The sequence below is a fragment of the Cebus imitator genome, unplaced genomic scaffold, assembly GCF_001604975.1.
Source record: "Cebus imitator isolate Cc_AM_T3 unplaced genomic scaffold, Cebus_imitator-1.0 Scaffold231, whole genome shotgun sequence".
NCBI lineage: Eukaryota > Metazoa > Chordata > Mammalia > Primates > Cebidae > Cebus > Cebus imitator.
Genome location: NW_016107546.1, coordinates 2,499,197 through 2,516,290, shown reverse-complemented (window position 1 = coordinate 2,516,290; position 17,094 = coordinate 2,499,197). Strand labels below are relative to the sequence as shown.

General features: G+C 39.3%; 1 protein-coding gene across 1 annotated transcript in view; it reads right to left on the bottom strand.

Annotated features, from left to right (window-relative positions):
- SLC16A10 (solute carrier family 16 member 10) overlaps positions 1–17,094 on the bottom strand; it is a 156,365-nt gene that overhangs the window by 41,256 nt on the left and 98,015 nt on the right. Inside the window, exons 2-3 of the mRNA XM_017497448.2 lie at positions 14,715–14,859; positions 9,541–9,994 (exon numbers count right to left, since the gene is read on the bottom strand). Coding sequence (XP_017352937.1) covers positions 9,541–9,994; positions 14,715–14,859 — 599 coding nt within the window. The remainder of the gene's footprint in view (positions 1–9,540; positions 9,995–14,714; positions 14,860–17,094) is intronic.

Sequence of the window (17,094 nt, the reverse complement as noted above, 5' to 3'; positions counted from 1 at the left end):
GTAGAGACAGGGTTTCACCATGTTGACCAGGATGGTCTCGATCTCTTGACCTCATGATCTACCCGCCTCGGCCTCCCAAAGTGCTGGGATTATAGGCATGAGCCACCATGCCCAGCCATCAGTTCGATTTAACATGGATACAGAGATACAGGGATTGCATAACTGTCCATGTTTGCAATTACACACCTCCAAATTGGTGCGCATAGCCCTTTAAATGAACACTTTCACAATCTTTTATGAGGGAATATAAACTTCCTAATTACAAGTGAGCTGCCCAAGGGGAGAGGGGCAAAGAAGCCAGAGAGATAACAATAGGAATAGAAAGCGGGGAAAGCGTAGGGGGAAATAGATGCAACACAGGCAGCTGAGGGCTAACACATCAGCAATGTACAGCCCCTAGAACTTTGTTTGGGTGCTGAAGACTCTTCCTGACAGCATGAATACTTAAGAAGGCCTGCTCCCGCTTATGCTCTGTGATCCTTAGAGTTAGTGACTGCAAGGGCTCCTCCAAAAGGATGCCCTAGAAGTTGAAGGTAAGAAATGTACTTTCAATGGATCAGACAACTCTCTCCACAACCCAAAGCCACCTTGTAAATGCCAGGCAAAAGCCACTAAGTATAGCCTCACAAGGGGAAGATTCTTCAAATTATGATTTCTATTTCTATTTGCCCCATAACAATTTATTTTCTAGTTGATATAGAAACATGAAAGGACCCTTATTCAATTGGGCTGATTTAGGTTCTTCCAACTCGAACAAATTTTAATTTGATTATTAGCCCAAAGACTTTCGAGATAAGCTAATATCCATATTAGAAATGAAATCTGAGATGATTCAAAGTATACTGCATTTTGGAGAACTGCTTGAACCCAGGAAGCAGAGGTTGCAGTGGGCTGAGATCATGCCACTGTACTCCAGCCTGGCCGACAGAGCAAAACTCCATCGCAAAAAAAAAAAAAAAAAAAAAAAATTCATATAAAAAAAAAAAAAAAAAAAAAAGTATATATATATATTTGATATTTGATATATTTTATTATTTGATATATATATCAAATAATTTCATCAACTAAAACCTGAGACACATGCAAAACAAAATGAAAAACCTAGTGAAGGCCAGGTGCAGTGGCTCGCACCTGTAATCCCAGTGCTTTGGCGGGGAGGGAGGCAAGGCAGGAAGATTGCTTGAGCCCAGAAGTTTGAGATCAGCCTGGGCAATGTGCTGAGAACCCATCTCAACAAAAAATTTGAAAATTAGCCAGGTGTGGTGGTGGGCACCTGTGGTCCCAGCTACTTGGGAGGCTGAGGTGAGAGGATTGCTTGAGTGAGCCCAGGAGGTCAAGCCTACAGTGACGTGTGATTGCGCCCCTGCATTCCAGCCTGGACAAGACAGCGAGACCCTGTCTCAAAAAACAAAAATGAAAACAAAAAACAAAAACAAAAGCCACAAGTGAAATTTACACATTAACAAGCGGGAACAGTTTCCCAACACATTAATTATTTAGAGCTCTCTCAGGAGACTAATGATCCCTCAGTGGCCTTGGAGCGTTTACATGTGACTAAATTTCAAGCAGTTTACCTTTTTCCATTTTCCTACAATAGTATTTATGTTAATCAAATAAAGGATAGATCTTGCTATAAATTTGTACACATTCATTTTTGTTCTTCTGCTATGCTTAATGTTTAATGTAGAAAGCAAAATTGAACACAAAGCTATGTATGGTCCATGTTCTGCTTGTCACAGGTTGTGAAAAGTAACTTTGCAAGGCCTCAGTTTTCTCATATTCACAATGTACTAGAGATCAAAAGAGAAGTTAGGACTGCAAATAAGGGTAGAGATATTTTCTCATTCCCATTAATGATATCAGAACAAAAGCTGGTTTCCTCCAGAGTTTCCTCCCTCGCTGTGAAGCATGCTCTGAGTGCTGGTACAGCTCAACATGGCCTCTGTTCTTAGTTTTGAGACAACAGAAAGGAAATGCGCAAAGCAATCTTTGGTATAGGCCCAGTGTGGCTGAAAATAGCAGCACTCCTATCTCTGGATAAGTAATGATGGAATGCAGACTCCTTCATAAAAAGAACATAGAACTCAGATAATATGTCTGAAACCTGTGTTCAAATCCCAGCTTTAAGCATAACTTGAACGACTTTGAAGAAGCACAGCTTTGCAGAATTGTTTCCTTGGCTCTAAGTATGTGTTACTTATTACATTTATTACACTCATCCTTGTGCTGGTTCTGTGAGATTTTGGGGAGGTGTTTTACTCATGATCAATTCTTGGCAAATATTACCTGAATCTCCCTCTGGGGAAGCCACAGAGAGATGAAGGCTTATATGCTGTTCCTATTTGCATGGCTCAGTGCCCTTAGCTCTGGCTTGGAGCAATACTGTTGCTCTGACCACAGTGTAAGTGGAGGTGCGCTGGATAGCAAGGTCCAATAACTGGATTCCAGTGTTGACTGACCCTTGGCAGCATCTGGCACTACTCAAAGCTAAAAAATACCTCTTGAGATTTACACGCTCCGTGTACTGACTTATTAGCCTCAAATTTTCATTTCTGGTTTAAAAATACAACTCATTTCCAATTACTAGTGGACTTGAAGTCCATTAATTGCCCTGCTAGCAAGCAAAGGATCTGCCTTTAATCATAGCATTGGGTAATTGGGATCTTTCTACCACGTCAAAGTTTCTTTCGAGAACAGTCAATTCCTATTTACCACAAAGTCAATCCACTTACAAGGGAGTTTTTAAAAAACAGGCTAACGAACACACACACATTTCAACATATGAGTCAAGTCATCTTCTTGACAGAGAACTATGCGGGTCTCAAACTTAAAAACTGAAATTTGACCTAATGTCAAAGAACACAGGTACTAAGTAGCTGATTTTCAAGTTGAGTAGTAGGGGAGAGATTTGAGAGTAATTGAAACTAAATCATCAGCTTCATATTGAGGATGGAGCATTTCATGCCAATGAAAAAAGTTATCATCATTTTTGGTAACTTCATTATCATTGTCATTGTCATACTTTGGCATTTATCATTGTCATATTTGGCATTTATTAGTTATCTCACACAGGACATCCTGTGTTCAGTGCTCAACCAAAGCTATGCAGACCCCAAGGCCTGGCTATGGTTCTGCATCCTGCATCCTATTCTTACACACACCACTCCAGACTCTTTGAGATTTTTCAGGTGATACTGAAAACACAGTTGCTTGAGGGACCAGAAATTTCTTCTATTTGTTTAAAAATTTCAGCAAAGGCATAAGTGAACCAGAGCAAAACACATCAACTCTCTCCTCCATCAACAGGCAGCATTACTGGTTACTCAATTATTCTGAGGCTTGCTTAGTTTGAGCTTATTTGTTGAATAAGTATTGAATAAATATGAACAACACCATGTCCTAAAGTACAGAATGTAAAAAATCATTATAGCATCAAAGTAGAGGATTTTAAAGATCCAAATGGTAAAAAAATGAATATTGCTTATACGATGTCACTTTAGACTGATACATAATATATTTAGTCATTCAACAAATATTTGAGCACCCAATGTGTGCTAGGCACTGTAGTAGATGCTTGGGATCTACCACTGAATGAAAGAGAAAGATCCTTACCCTTGTGGGTAAGGATCTAGCAGATGTGTAAATATCATGTAAATACAGAGAGTAAGCAATGACCACAATAAAGAAGTAAAATAGATAATATATCAGAAAGTATTAAGTGCTACAAAAAAAAGAAAAGGAGTAATAGGAGGGGTTTGGGAATACCTGGGGGAAAGTGGATAGAGGAAGTCTCATCCAGGTAGTCAGGGCGAGCCCCATTAATAGGTGAATGGCAAAAATGAGTGGGCAAGGAGGCAGGGATGGAAGCTCGGAGAGGTAGTGGGGGACAGATTGTAGAGGACCTTATAGGCCACTGTAAGGATGTTGGTTTCCACTCTTAGAGGAATGGGAAGCCAATGAAGGATTCTGAGCAGAGTGACTTATGTTTAGAAAGAATGCCTGTGGCTTCTGTATACAGAACAAACTACACGGGGCAGGGAAGGAACAGGGAGACCAGTTAGGAACCTCTGGCAGTGATCCAGGCTAGGGAGTGGTAGCCTGGGCTAAGCTGTGAGTAGTGAGGATGGTGACAGGTGGTCGGATCCTAGGTATATTTTGAAAGAAAAGCCACTAGGACTTCCTGACTGGATCAGGACTATGGTGTGCAAGGGACTAAGGATGACTCCAAAGTTTGAGGCCTGATCAACTGAAAGGATGGCATTGTCACCTCCTAAGATGAGGATGGCTGGGGGCAGAGTAAGTTTTAGGAGGTAAGATCAAACTTTAGGGTTAGACAGGGATAAGTCTGAAACATCTAGCAGTTACCTAAGCGGAGATATTAAGTAAGCAGCTGGATATACAACTCTGGTGGAGGATTCAGGGAAAAGGTCTGGAATAGAACTATAAATTTGAAGTCATTGACATATACATAATGTATGAACTCAGGAGACTGGATGAAACCACCAGCAGAATACACGGAGAAAAAGATCAGGGGACAAGTCCTAGGACATACTGATCTTCAGGGGTCAGTGGGAAAAAGAGCAAAGAAACTAAGGAGGAGTTATGGGGATGTAGGTAGAAAGCCAAGAGAGTTTATGCTCCTGAAAGCTAAATGGAGAAAAACTGGAGTAAGAGGAGCCATAAAAAAACAAACCCAGAGGCCAGGCACGGTGGCTCATGCCTGTAATCCCAGCACTTTGGGAGGCCAAGGTGGGTGGATCACCTGAGGTCAGGGGTTCGGGACCAGCCTGGCCAACATGGCGAAACCCTGTCTCCACTAAAAATACAAAAAAAATTAGCCAGGCATGGTAGCAGGCACCTGTAATCCCAGCTTCTAAGGAGGCTGAGGCAGGAGAATCACTTGAAGCCAGAAAGTGGAGGTTGCAGTGAGCCCAGGTTGTGCCACTGAACTTTGGCCTGGGAGACAGAGCAAGACTCCGTCTCAAAAAAAAAAAAAAAAAAAAAAAAAAAGATTCCAGAAGACAAATCAAAACAACTCTAGGGAGAAGGGGCAATTCATAAAAACTGATGCAGCTGTTACTAGGAATCATTTTTAGAAAGTTAGGCCTCACTTACATCGATCTGTAAGATTTGTACCCTTCTAAAAACATTTTAAGTGGGTAGGCCTACTTAGCTGGTGAATTAGCTTCCAGGAGGCATTCTAATTCTCCATTTCAAAAAGTAAACTACAACAAGATCAAACCTCCAACCTCACTTTGAAAGCAAGCATACATTTTCTCTCACAAATCATCATGTACAATCTAATAAGATCTTAGAATTTCTAACATAACAATGAGAGCACTCCGTTGTATTTCTGAATCTTCAAAGGCCTAAATTGGTAAGTTAGTTCCCTAGTTGATCAAATATCTGATTTGTACACAAAATCTCATGCTCAAGGCCCAATTCCAATGCTATGAAACTTTTTAAAACCACTTTTCCAAATGGATATTATCTTTCTCCTTTTAATCTTCCGTCTCATTCCTTAAAACCACTCAGTTGGCAATTGCATTGTCTTACATTAAAATATATCCCATTTTTATGCCAGAACTCAGGCAGATATTTTACATACATTTTCTCTAATCCTCACAACTCTGCGAAATTAGATTTATCACCATAGATGAGGATACTGGTGCTTACAGAGGATGCCCAAAGTTATGCAACTAGTAAGAAACAAAACCAGGATTTAAAACCAGATCTATCTTACTTCAGAACATTCACTTTTTTTTTTTTTTTGAAATGGAGTTTCGTTCTTTCACCTAGGCTGGAGTGCAATGGCGTGATCTCAGCTCACTACAACCTCCACCTCCCGAGTTCAAGCGATTTTCCTGCCTCAGCCTCCCAGGTAGCTGAGATTACAGGTGTGAGCCATCATGCCCAGCTCATTTTCATATTTTTAGTAAATACGGGGGTTTCACCATGTTGGCCTGCGTGATCACGAACTCCTGACCTCAGGTGATCTACCCGCCTTGGCCTCCCAAAGTGCTGGGATTACAGGGGTGAGCCATCACACCCAGCCCAAAACATTCACTTTTAAGCCACTAGTCAATAGTGTCACTTACATAAAAGTACTACATTAATAATTATCAGTCACTATCTCTGTGACCTTGAGCAAGTAACTTCTTTATTTGTTACTTGTTTTTTAGAGACAGAGTCTCACTCTGTTATCCAGGCTGGCAGTGGCACAATCATAGCACACTGCAGCCTTGAATTCCTGGGCTCCAGCCATCCTCCTGCCTCAGCCTCCTGAGGAGTTAGGACTACAGGTGTGTACCACCACACCTGGCTCTTTATTTCTTCACCTTCCATATTTAAAAGCCTGCCACTAGGAGGAGACAAATAAATTAAAAATTGTTCAATCTGTTCTTCCTTTAGAACACTTAAAAAATTTTTTTTTTAGAGATAGGGTCTTAGTCACCCAGGCTGGAATGCAGTGGCACCATCATGGCTCACTGCAGCTTTGACCTCCTGGGCTCATGTGATCCTTCCACCTCAGCCTTCCAAGCAACTGGAACCACAGGTATGCACCGCCATGCCCAGCTAATTTTTTAAATTATTTTTCTGTAGAGGTGGAACCTCATTATGTTGCTCAAGCTGGTCTTGAACTGCTGGGCTCAAGTGATCCTCCTACCTCATCCTCTCAAAGTGGTGGGATTATAGGCGTGAGCCACTGTGCCTGGCTGAGCAAGTTATTTAATCTTTCAAGGCCTTAGTCTTCCCAACCATGAAATAAACAGGATACATCACAGATACTCCATTGTTTTGTATATTAAATAAGAAAATGTATGTAAAAGTGCTTCATAAACTATAGCCGTTTTTTATTACATGTACTAGGTTTATGCTCCTTCAGAACACATTTTTATGCCTCATATATATATATGTCCTCTCAACAGTCAATAAAGTGTTTAGCAGGAATTGAACATCATCTATTTACTAGTCTTTTGAAGGATAGGAGACACCTTTTCCCTGTATAAGGAGGCAGCTAGTGTCCCATTCCTGGTTAAGTATCCATAATTCAAACCTTAAATTACAACAAAGTGACAAACTCAGTACATCACCAAAGAGGAGATTTAAACACCTATATGGCATTTAGCTATCTGATCTTTCCTCTACTGTGCTGCATTCAGTGCCATAACGAGTTGAGAAAGAGAAAATCCCAAATGAAAAATATCAACACATTTTGTAAGAAGACATGCCTGGGAGAAGGGAGAGCAGAAAAAAGGCATGGTTTATTAACAGAGTTAACAGAGGCTTCATTGTTCTATGTACCATCTGATTTGCCATATCCTGATCACAAAACTATCTATAACATTGTCTAACTCAGCTTCCACTATGAAATTTGATTTACCTGAAGAAATAGCATGTTTATTAAATTTCCTTAGGCATGTTCATTTTCCCCCCAATACGATGGACACATCCAGGGAAATGGCCCAATATGCTATTAAGACTGTGTACTAAGTTTGCTACCAGATAAGCACAGTAGAAGAGAACCAACTCCTGCTCTACCGTTTACTAACATGTAATTCTTGGAAAATCACTTAACATCTCTATTAATTTAGATCTGTTTTTCAGTCTGTAAAACTGGAGCTAATATTTATTTTATCTGCTTTACTGGTTTATTGTGAAAGTCAAATGAAGTAATGTATGTGAAACTAATTTACAAATTATAAATATATAACTAAAAAAAAACTAGACAGTTATCTACCACTTTTCCTTCGGTAAATGTCTAGTATTAGCAAAGCTGAGTTATTGATTTCTCTGGGCGTGTTCACGTAGTGGTATCAAATAGAATTTTTTTTTTTTTTTTATGAAAGCTGGGTGTGGTGGATGGCACCTATAATCCCAGCTGAGGCAGGAGGATTGCTTAAAGCCAGCCTGAGCAACTTAACAAGATCCTGTCTGGAAAAAAGAAAAAAAGAAAAAGAATTTCTACTCATCTTTTGAGAAAGGACACAATACATGTTTTCTTGACTACAGAGGCTATGAAAGAGGTTGGTTGGTAAAGTTAATCCTGTCACAACAGATCTATATTCCAGGAAACTTAGCTTAAGGTGATTCAGCTCCTAACAGTATGAAAATGGACTATCAGATCAGGATGTACCTGCATGTGTGACAGGGGGCACATACTGGGTCAATTTACTTAGTACCTCTGTCTTTGGAAAATAACTTGCCTCCTCAACTCCTAGCAAGAAGAGAATAGGAAAACTGAGAAATCAAAATTATTCTTAAACACAAGACATTCTTACCAACTCTCTTCATGTTTCCTTGTCCTAATTCCTTCCTGAACAGTAATAATTGATGTAATTGATGTTGATAATGCAGTTACTAGCTGATTTCTTAAGCTCAGTAATTCTTTGAAGAGCTGTTACTAACTTTCACCAAAACTCTTAACTAAAGAAAAATTGTACAAATCTCCAAAAGTAGACTATAAGCTACAAAAAAATCCAAGGTCACAAACATACAAATATGTGTGCCAATGCCATTTTTGTTTATCATTTATGATGAACTGTAAATACATTTCAACCACAAAAGTAAGAAAAAAGGAAGAAACATAATGAACACTTTTGAACAAATGGGCAGATACTTTAGACACTGCTTCTTCCTTCTTTTATTTTCCCCCAGTAGGGATGAAGTCTCCCTATGTTGCCCACACTGGTCTTGAACTCCTGCATCAGTCTCCCATAGTGGTGGGATTATAGGCGTGAGCCACCAATCCCAACCTAGACACTAATTATTCTTATTTCAGTATTACCAAGCTGAATTTTGCCTTTGAAATAGAAATAAATAATATAAACTGCTTGAGCACTTGAAATCCTAATTTCCTATAAAACCGTAGCTCTCTTTCCTCATTTGGTAACTTTTCTCAGATATTCCTCTGAATAGAATTCCCATTTTCCCAAAAATGTACCACGAGTAGATGAAATGTTTCTTTGTATCAAAGTCATAGCTTTTTTGCTAATTACCTAATTTCTGTACCCTTCAGTTGAAAAACAATTTGCTGATGTTAGCAAAATCTCGGTACTAGCTTTGTCCCTGATAAAAGCCATTTGAAGAAAAAGAGACCCATCAAATGTTTTATATTGAATATAATTTATTCCAAGATTTCAGCCTTCCTTTTTTTTTTAAATGTGTTTGTTTGGGGACTTTTATTTTTAGAGGTAGAGTCTTTCTATGTTGTCTAGGCTGGATTCGAACTCCTGGGCTCAAGTGATCCTCCTGCCTCAGCCTAGTAACTGGGACCACAGGCAGACACCATGGTGTCTGGCTGGGTTTGCAGGGTGTTTAAAATACCAAAGGCACGCTATGAAATATACTCTCTCTGTTTAGTGGTCTGATGGATGTGTTGACATTATCTGGAGAGAACTTTCATTTTAAGAATCCCCAAATTACAACCAGGATAATGTCTGAGGCCAACTTTAACTTGACCTATCTTGCTCTACAAAGAAGTTTTTCTATATGAAATAATAATATTCATGATCAGTGAAGGTGAAGGAGCATACTCACCAAGTGAACATAAGGCACAAAGTATCCAAAAAGTGCAAGTGGTATTCCAACTGCCCACACTGCATAAGCTGTCACCTTGAAGATGGCAAAATTGAAAATTTTTTTTGGAGGACTGAACTTTCTCCTGGAAAAGAGGGAGGATCTGCTACCTCCACTCTCTTTATCTTTGGTACTGGAACCAAGAGGTCGGTAAGTAAAGCCAGCCAAAAAGAGAACAAACATGAAGATGCAGAGCACCCTCAGTGTATTAAAGAGGCCCACACTGTCAATCAGAACCCTTAAGAGCAAAGGCAGCAGAACTGTGAAGACACTGCTGCCAGCAGTGACAATGCCATTCACCAGTCCAAGGCGCTTCTTGAAATAGTGTCCCAAAATGACCAATGAAGGCTGGTATGCAAAGGAGCAGCCGCAGGCAAATATGATTCCATAGGTAAGGTACAGAGGCTCGATGGAACTGTATAAAGATGAAAAAGATGGAAAGCAGCTTTCAATATTTTTACTGTGTGCTTGGTAGAATAAAACCTTATAGTAAGAGCGGGTTTTTGTTCATCAACATATTTTCTACAAATAAAAGTTAGAAAATAGAGGGGAAATAGAGGGAAAAAACACAATAAATCAAGAATGTAGCACTAAACATATTTTAATTTAACCAGAATGTGTGAAAAATAACCATTAAGGTCATTAGCGATTTTGTTCCACCGCCTGTTTCTGTGATTTCAGGTGACGCACACAGTGCTGAGTAAGAACTGTGTTTTCTACAGCGCAGAAATAAAGGTTGGTGCCAGGAAGGGTAAAATCAACAGTGATTCAACTAACAAACCAAAAACCTAGTCTCAATGAAACATTTGTTTTTAAACAATAAGAATTAACTATGAAAACTAATTATTTCTTGGAGTTTTTCCAGGTACTTACCGAACAAAGGAAAAAGTAGTAAAAGAAAAGGCCACATTTTATATTTTTTCCCCAAGGTTATTTCAGGAACATTTGCACAGAGGAGCAGTTGTGCCTCTTTTTTGCTGGCCTAAGGGCTGTAGACCAACCTTCGCCCTCTATGCACTGTTCCCAGTATTGTGCAAGGTAACAAGAAATCATATTCTGATTGCAGAAAGACTAAATTAAGTGTGTTCCTTTAGTGATCCCGGTTTGTCAATTGTAAGGCCATGTATGTGTCAAAAGAATAATGGATTAAATAATCTTATAGTTTAACCAAATAACTGAATATTTCTTAGGAAGATAAAGGATCATATTATTATGTTCTTTGAAACAATTATGATAAGGAATAAAACTAGTTCACCTGGACCATCCCCCCCCCCAAAAAAAAAAAAGGAATAAAATTAGTTAAAATTTTTTGAAAAGGCTATCAGTAGTAAAAGCAAACAATTTATTAGAAAGTAAGATCGATAAAGTTGGTTAATAATTAAATTTTGGACAATAATGCTAGTCTAGCAACATGCTGAGGTAATCATAAGGAACTTTAGAATCTGATAAAATTAAGGCATGTTGGCAATCCTCTCTCTGAGATGCCCTTCCCCTCTATTAATCCACAGCTAGCACCACCTTCAAATCAAGCTTAAGAGTCACTTCTAGGCTTTCCCAGATTAATCTCACCTAACTCTGATCACCCTTTACTGAATCTCCACTCTTTGTTTAACCAATATATTAAGCAGCTGCTATGTACCAGATACATTATGGAAAATAATATTAAAAGTCTGGTCCTTGGCCAGACATGGTGGCTCATGCCTATAATCCCAGCACTTTGGGTGGCCAAGGCAGGAGGATGGCTTGAAACCAGTCTGGCAACATAGCAAAACCCCATCTCTACTTTAAAAAAAAAATATATGCTGAAATTAGCTGGGTGTGATGGCATGTGCCTATAGTCCTAGCTGCTCAGGAAGCTGAGGCAGGAGGATCGCTTGAACCCAGGAAGCCAGGCTGCAGTGAGCTATGATCACACAGCTGCATTCTAGCCCAGGTAACAGTGAGACCCAGTCTNAAAAAAAAAAAAAAAAAAAAAAAAGTGGTTCTGCCTTCGAGATACTCATAGTCTGCTTAGTAAAGCAAGACATCTATCCCAAATAATAATAATATAACACAGAACAAAACAGAAATTAATACTTCATTCATCCTGTATCAGTTTTTCCATCTAAGTAGTTTTCCAGATAATTGTAACTTACCCCTTGAAGCGCTAATTTGTTTTTAGGATTTTTAAAGAAAAAAAATTATGTCTATTATACGTTCCTCTGCCTTCTTCAAAGTGTATATTAAAAATATTGTTGACAGCAGAATCATCAGGAAATCAGTTGCTATGCAGTTGTACCACTGCACTGTAAGGCTCTCAGTTGGAAAATCAGAGCTTCTCCCTCCTAGAGAGTGAGGTATATGAGCTTTGTGATGGCATTTTCACTGCTGCTGAACCCTTTTCACTTCCAGGTTTTCCCTTCAGTAACAGATGGTTCCAGTTTGTGAAGTCTGGCAGCTGAATAAGTGCAATGTAAATGAGTAAGGCTGTCAGATACCAATCAGATGTGCAAAATGGATCCAGAGAAGGGACAGGTGTGATCGACCTAAGGTGCTGGAGAAAGTTTTCCTCAGAAGGCAGAATGGGAACTAGAGGAAAAAAAGGGCCTACCACCTGACACTTACACTCTATACCACATTTTCCCTTGCTCCTCTATCTTACTCTCAAGTTTCAGTAGCCTTTGACCAGCAGGCTAAATAATGAAACTGAATAGAAAATATGAGAATACAACATGTAGTAAGGAAATTTTGGTTTCAAGAAATTTTGTTTTACTTAGAGGGTAGAGAAAGAGAGAACTGAGTCACATCATAAATATGTATCATAATATTTGTTGCTCAGTGGTCAGAAAAATTTGAAAAACATTGCTTTGTATGTGTGTTTTGTTAACAAACCAGGTAGTAGATTACATAAGTTGTCTACTTCTCAGTCCCCTCTCTACCACAACTGGAGTTGTAATACATTCGGCAAGTGGTAGGGCCACAGGTACTGACAACAGGTACCTGGAAGCTTCCAGATCAAAGAAGCTATCTAATGAGGCATAAATAACACAGTATTATGTTGCTGCTAAAATAAATGACCTTATGGATTTACCTAAACAGAATCTTATTCCAAATAAAACTTTTATTCTTTAAAAAAAATTTTAGAAGAAAAAAAAACATAAACATACTTTAAAGATGAAATATCTATTTTCTACCAGGAAATAAATATAATTTTAAAAAACCCAAATAGGATTTCTAAATTAGATGGCAGAAAGAATGAGGCTCATGTTAGAGTTGAGGAAGGGATGTGTGTTGGGGGATGGGGGGCGGCAATGAGTAAAGCCAAGGATTCTGTTGATTAAATATTCAAAAATAAAAAGTCAAACGTAAATTTGACTTATTTTTCCTTAATGACTACATTAATGCTTTTCAACTAAAGCAACATGAAGATAGCTAGGGACAGGAAAGAAGAAATGAAGATAAACCACTAAAGTAGAGACGAAGGATGGAAATAATCTTAAGAGGTTTTCTTCTTCATCACCTCCTCTTAGCCAGAGCTACATTTTAAATCAGTGTTCCTCTAACTGAGGATTATTCTAGCAATGCAAGGAACTTACTAGGAGAGCTAGAGCTGCAGGGAGAGGTGTTCCATACAGTTATGTGCCCATCTGCTCCTTACAGTTAGTCCCTCCTTCAGTGCACTGCGTCTTTTCTTCTCATACAGCAGTCCCCAATCTTTGTGGCACCAGAGACAAGTTTCAGGAGAAATTTTTCCATGGATGAGGCCAGGGGATGGTGGTTAGGCATGATTCAAGTGCATTACATTTAGTGTGCACTTTATTTCTATTATTATTACATTGTAATATATAATGAAATAATTATACAACTCATCATAACGTAGAATCAATGGGAGCCCTGGGCTTGTTTTCCTGCAGCTAGACAGTCACATCTGGGTGTGATGGGAGAAAGTGACAGATCATCATCAGATCATTTAGATTTTCATAAGGGGAGTGCAACCTAGATCCCTCCTATGTGCAGTTCACAATAGGATTTGCACTCCCATGAGAATCTAATGCCACCACTGATCTGATAGGAGGCAGAACTCAGGCAGTAATGCAAGTGATGGGGAGCAGCTATAAATACAGATGAAGATTCACTTGCTCACGGGCAGCTCACCTCCTGCTATGCAGTCCAGTTCCTAACAAGCCATGGACGTGTACCAGTCCTTGACATGGGGGTTGGAGACCCCTATTCTAATAGATACAGGAAAAGAACATTGACATTAAGTTTTATTTTAAGGTACATTGGACCACTTGATTTTGCCATGATATTTTAAATTATTGTTATTATTATTATTATTATTATTATTTGAGACAGAATCTTGCTCTGTCACCCAGGCCCAGGCTGGAGTGCAGTGGTGCAATCTTGGCTCGCTGCAACCTCCTCCTCCCGGATTCAAGCAATTCTCTGCCTCAGCCTCCTGAGTAGCTGGGACTACAGGCGCACGCCACCATGCCTGGCAATTTTTTTTGTATTTTTAGTAGAGACGGGGTTTCACCCTGTTAGCCAGGATGGTCTCCATCTCCTGACCTTGTGATCTACCCACCTCGGCCTCCTAAAGTGCTGGGATTACAGGCGTAAACCACCATACCCAGCCAGATATTTTAAAATTTTAGCATGTTCTTTTTTTTAAAGAACCAGCAGGAATTCTCTACCTGGGTTGGAATAAATGACCGAGTTTTGGTTTCATTAATAAAAAAATTTCATTTCAAGTCTATGAATAGCTACTTTAAAACACCACTTATTGTAACCCTAGGGCCTCAGACTGAGCTGATCTTAAACGAAGGCCATTGTTTTAGATAACTCATTGTTATAACTTGAGTGCCTTTAGGATTTTTATGTAAATAGAAGAAAAAGATAAGGTGAAACACTCTTCTCTGTACCAGGAAACACATACATTCTGATTGATGTCCAAGTCTTAGGCATTACAAGAAAAAGCATTCAAATTCTCAAGCTCTGATTTGCTCTATGCATAACAGTTTGATTTAAAAGTCATACTGCTTAAAGGTTTAAGAAATGAAAAGGATCTTTGCTTGTAAATAGCAGAGTTTCTGAAAGTAAAACTTTAAGGTATCTAGCAGTTTTTAAAAAGCAACATGATAAAACCAAGTCCTTACCTTACAAAAGAACTGGACATGAGCCCAACAAATCCAACAGCAGCACCCACGACAGCTGTTTTCCGACAACCAAATATGTCTGTGAAGACGCTGACTATTGGACAGCAAAAGAAAATCATTCCCATGGAGAGAGAACCTACCCATGCTGTAAAAGAGGGGAAAAGGGTGGGAGGAATTATGACATGGTAAACTATATTTGTACTTATTCCACTGGACATAATACACATTTAGAAACATTTTCATTTGTAGTTATTTTGAGATGGGATCTCACTCTCTCATCCAGGCTAGAGCACAGTGATATGATTAGGGCTTATTGCAGCCTCAACCTCTGGGGCTTAAGTGATCCTCCAGCCTCAGCCTCCCAAGTAGTTGGAACTATAGGTGCATGCAACCATGCCTGGCTAATTTGCTTATCTTGAACATGGATCAAACATATACCTTTCCAGAATTGTTGGGATTAGAGAAAGTATATATAAACCTCAGCATCTGGTACATAAGCACTTAATAATTTACAGGTTTTTTTCTTTCTCTCTCTTTTTTCTCTTTTCCAAAGCATCAAAATAAATTACAGTTTTAACAATAATGATGACAATGAATTTTCTGTCTTGGTAGATGACCCTAAAGCTATGCAGCTCTGCAAGTCTCCTTATATACTACTCTATTTTCTTAGTAAAGGAAGTTAAGCCCTATGCAAATGATCATTTCTTAGTAAAGAATTTCATTATTGAGTCCAAATGAAGCTTTACCATACTAATAATTTTTTGCATTTTTTTTTTTTTTGAGAAAGGGTCTTGCTCCGTTCCCCAGGCTGGAGTGCAGTAGTGCAATCTCAGCTCACTGCCATCTCGGCAGCCTAGGCTCAAGCAATCTTCCCGCCACAATCTTCTAAGTAGCTGGAATCACAGGCATGCACCACCATGCCTGGCTGATTTTTGTGTTTTTTGTAGAAACAAGGTTTCACCATGTTGCCCAGGCTGGTCTTGAACTCTTGGGTTCAAGTGATTGCCTGCCTTGAGCCCAGGAATTTTTTGCCTTTTTATATTTTAAATTATTATAAAAATTATATGTATTTTAGTCAGTCATGCTTCTTTTTTTGTGTTTCTTTTGTAGAGACAGGGTCTCAGTTTGCTACTCAAGCTGGTCCTGGCTACTCCTGGCTTCCAGCAGTCCTCCCACCTTGGCCTCTAAAGTGCTGGGATTGCAGGCGTGAGCCATGGCCCAGTCAGTCAGCCATATTTCTATTTCCTTTCTTCCCTCACAAGAAAGCAGACTATAATCTTAAAATGCAATGAAGAGACTGTGTAAACACTGTCATCTTGACTCAGATAGTGGTGATAGGGATTCAGAAGTACACAGTAGGAAGCAGCTGATTGGCCAAATAAATTAGTATAATCCAACCAAGACATGAAGAACTTTACAACATGGGACTGCTTTTTACAATATGAGACAGGTTAAATTTTCTTTTTTTAATGAGACAGGGTCTCACTGTGTCACCCAGGCTGTAGCGCCCTGATGCATTCTTGGCTCACTGCAACCTCTGCCTTCTGGGCTCAACCCATCTTCCCACCTAAGCCTCCTGAGTAGCTGGGACTACAGGCATGTGCCATCACACTAGCTAATTTTTGTATTTTTTGTAGAGACAAGATTTTGCCATGTTGCCCAGGCTGGCCTCAAACTCCTGGGCTCAAGGTATTGGCCCACCTTGGCCTCCCAAGTTGCTGGCGTTATAGGAGTGAGCCAGCACACCCAGCCTAGTAAAATTTTTTAGTCTACTACCTTATATAAAAATTTTACTAATTTCTAATAATTTAATCCCATTCAAAAAATTTAGACATCTATTGTGTTTAAGAAACAATCTAATATAAATACTAGGCAGGCTAGAATAAAACATCCTAACATCTACTTTTATTTTGTATTATTTATTTTTTACAGTGAACACTGCCTGACAACTAACATCTACTTTTAGATAAAGGCGCTTTTATAATTAAGGGACCAACACTAAATACTAGACAACATCAAGAAACCCAAGAGCATATTCTTACATTGCATATATTGCTTATATGAGTGAAGGTATTTTCAAGAAAAAATGCCTTGGCCAGGCCTGGTGGCTCACACCTGTAATCCCAGCACTTTGGGAGATGAGGCAGGCAGATCACCTGAGGTCAGGGTCAAAACCGGCCTAGCCAACATGGAGAAACCACACCTCTACTAAAAACACAAAAATTATCTGGTCGTGGTGGCTCATGCCTATAATCCCAGCTACTCAGGAGGCTGAGGCACAAGAATTGCTTGAACCTGGGAGGTGGCAGCTGCAGTGAGCCGAGGTCGCTGTACTGTACTCCAACCTTGGGAACAGAGTGAGATTCTGTCTCCAAAAAAA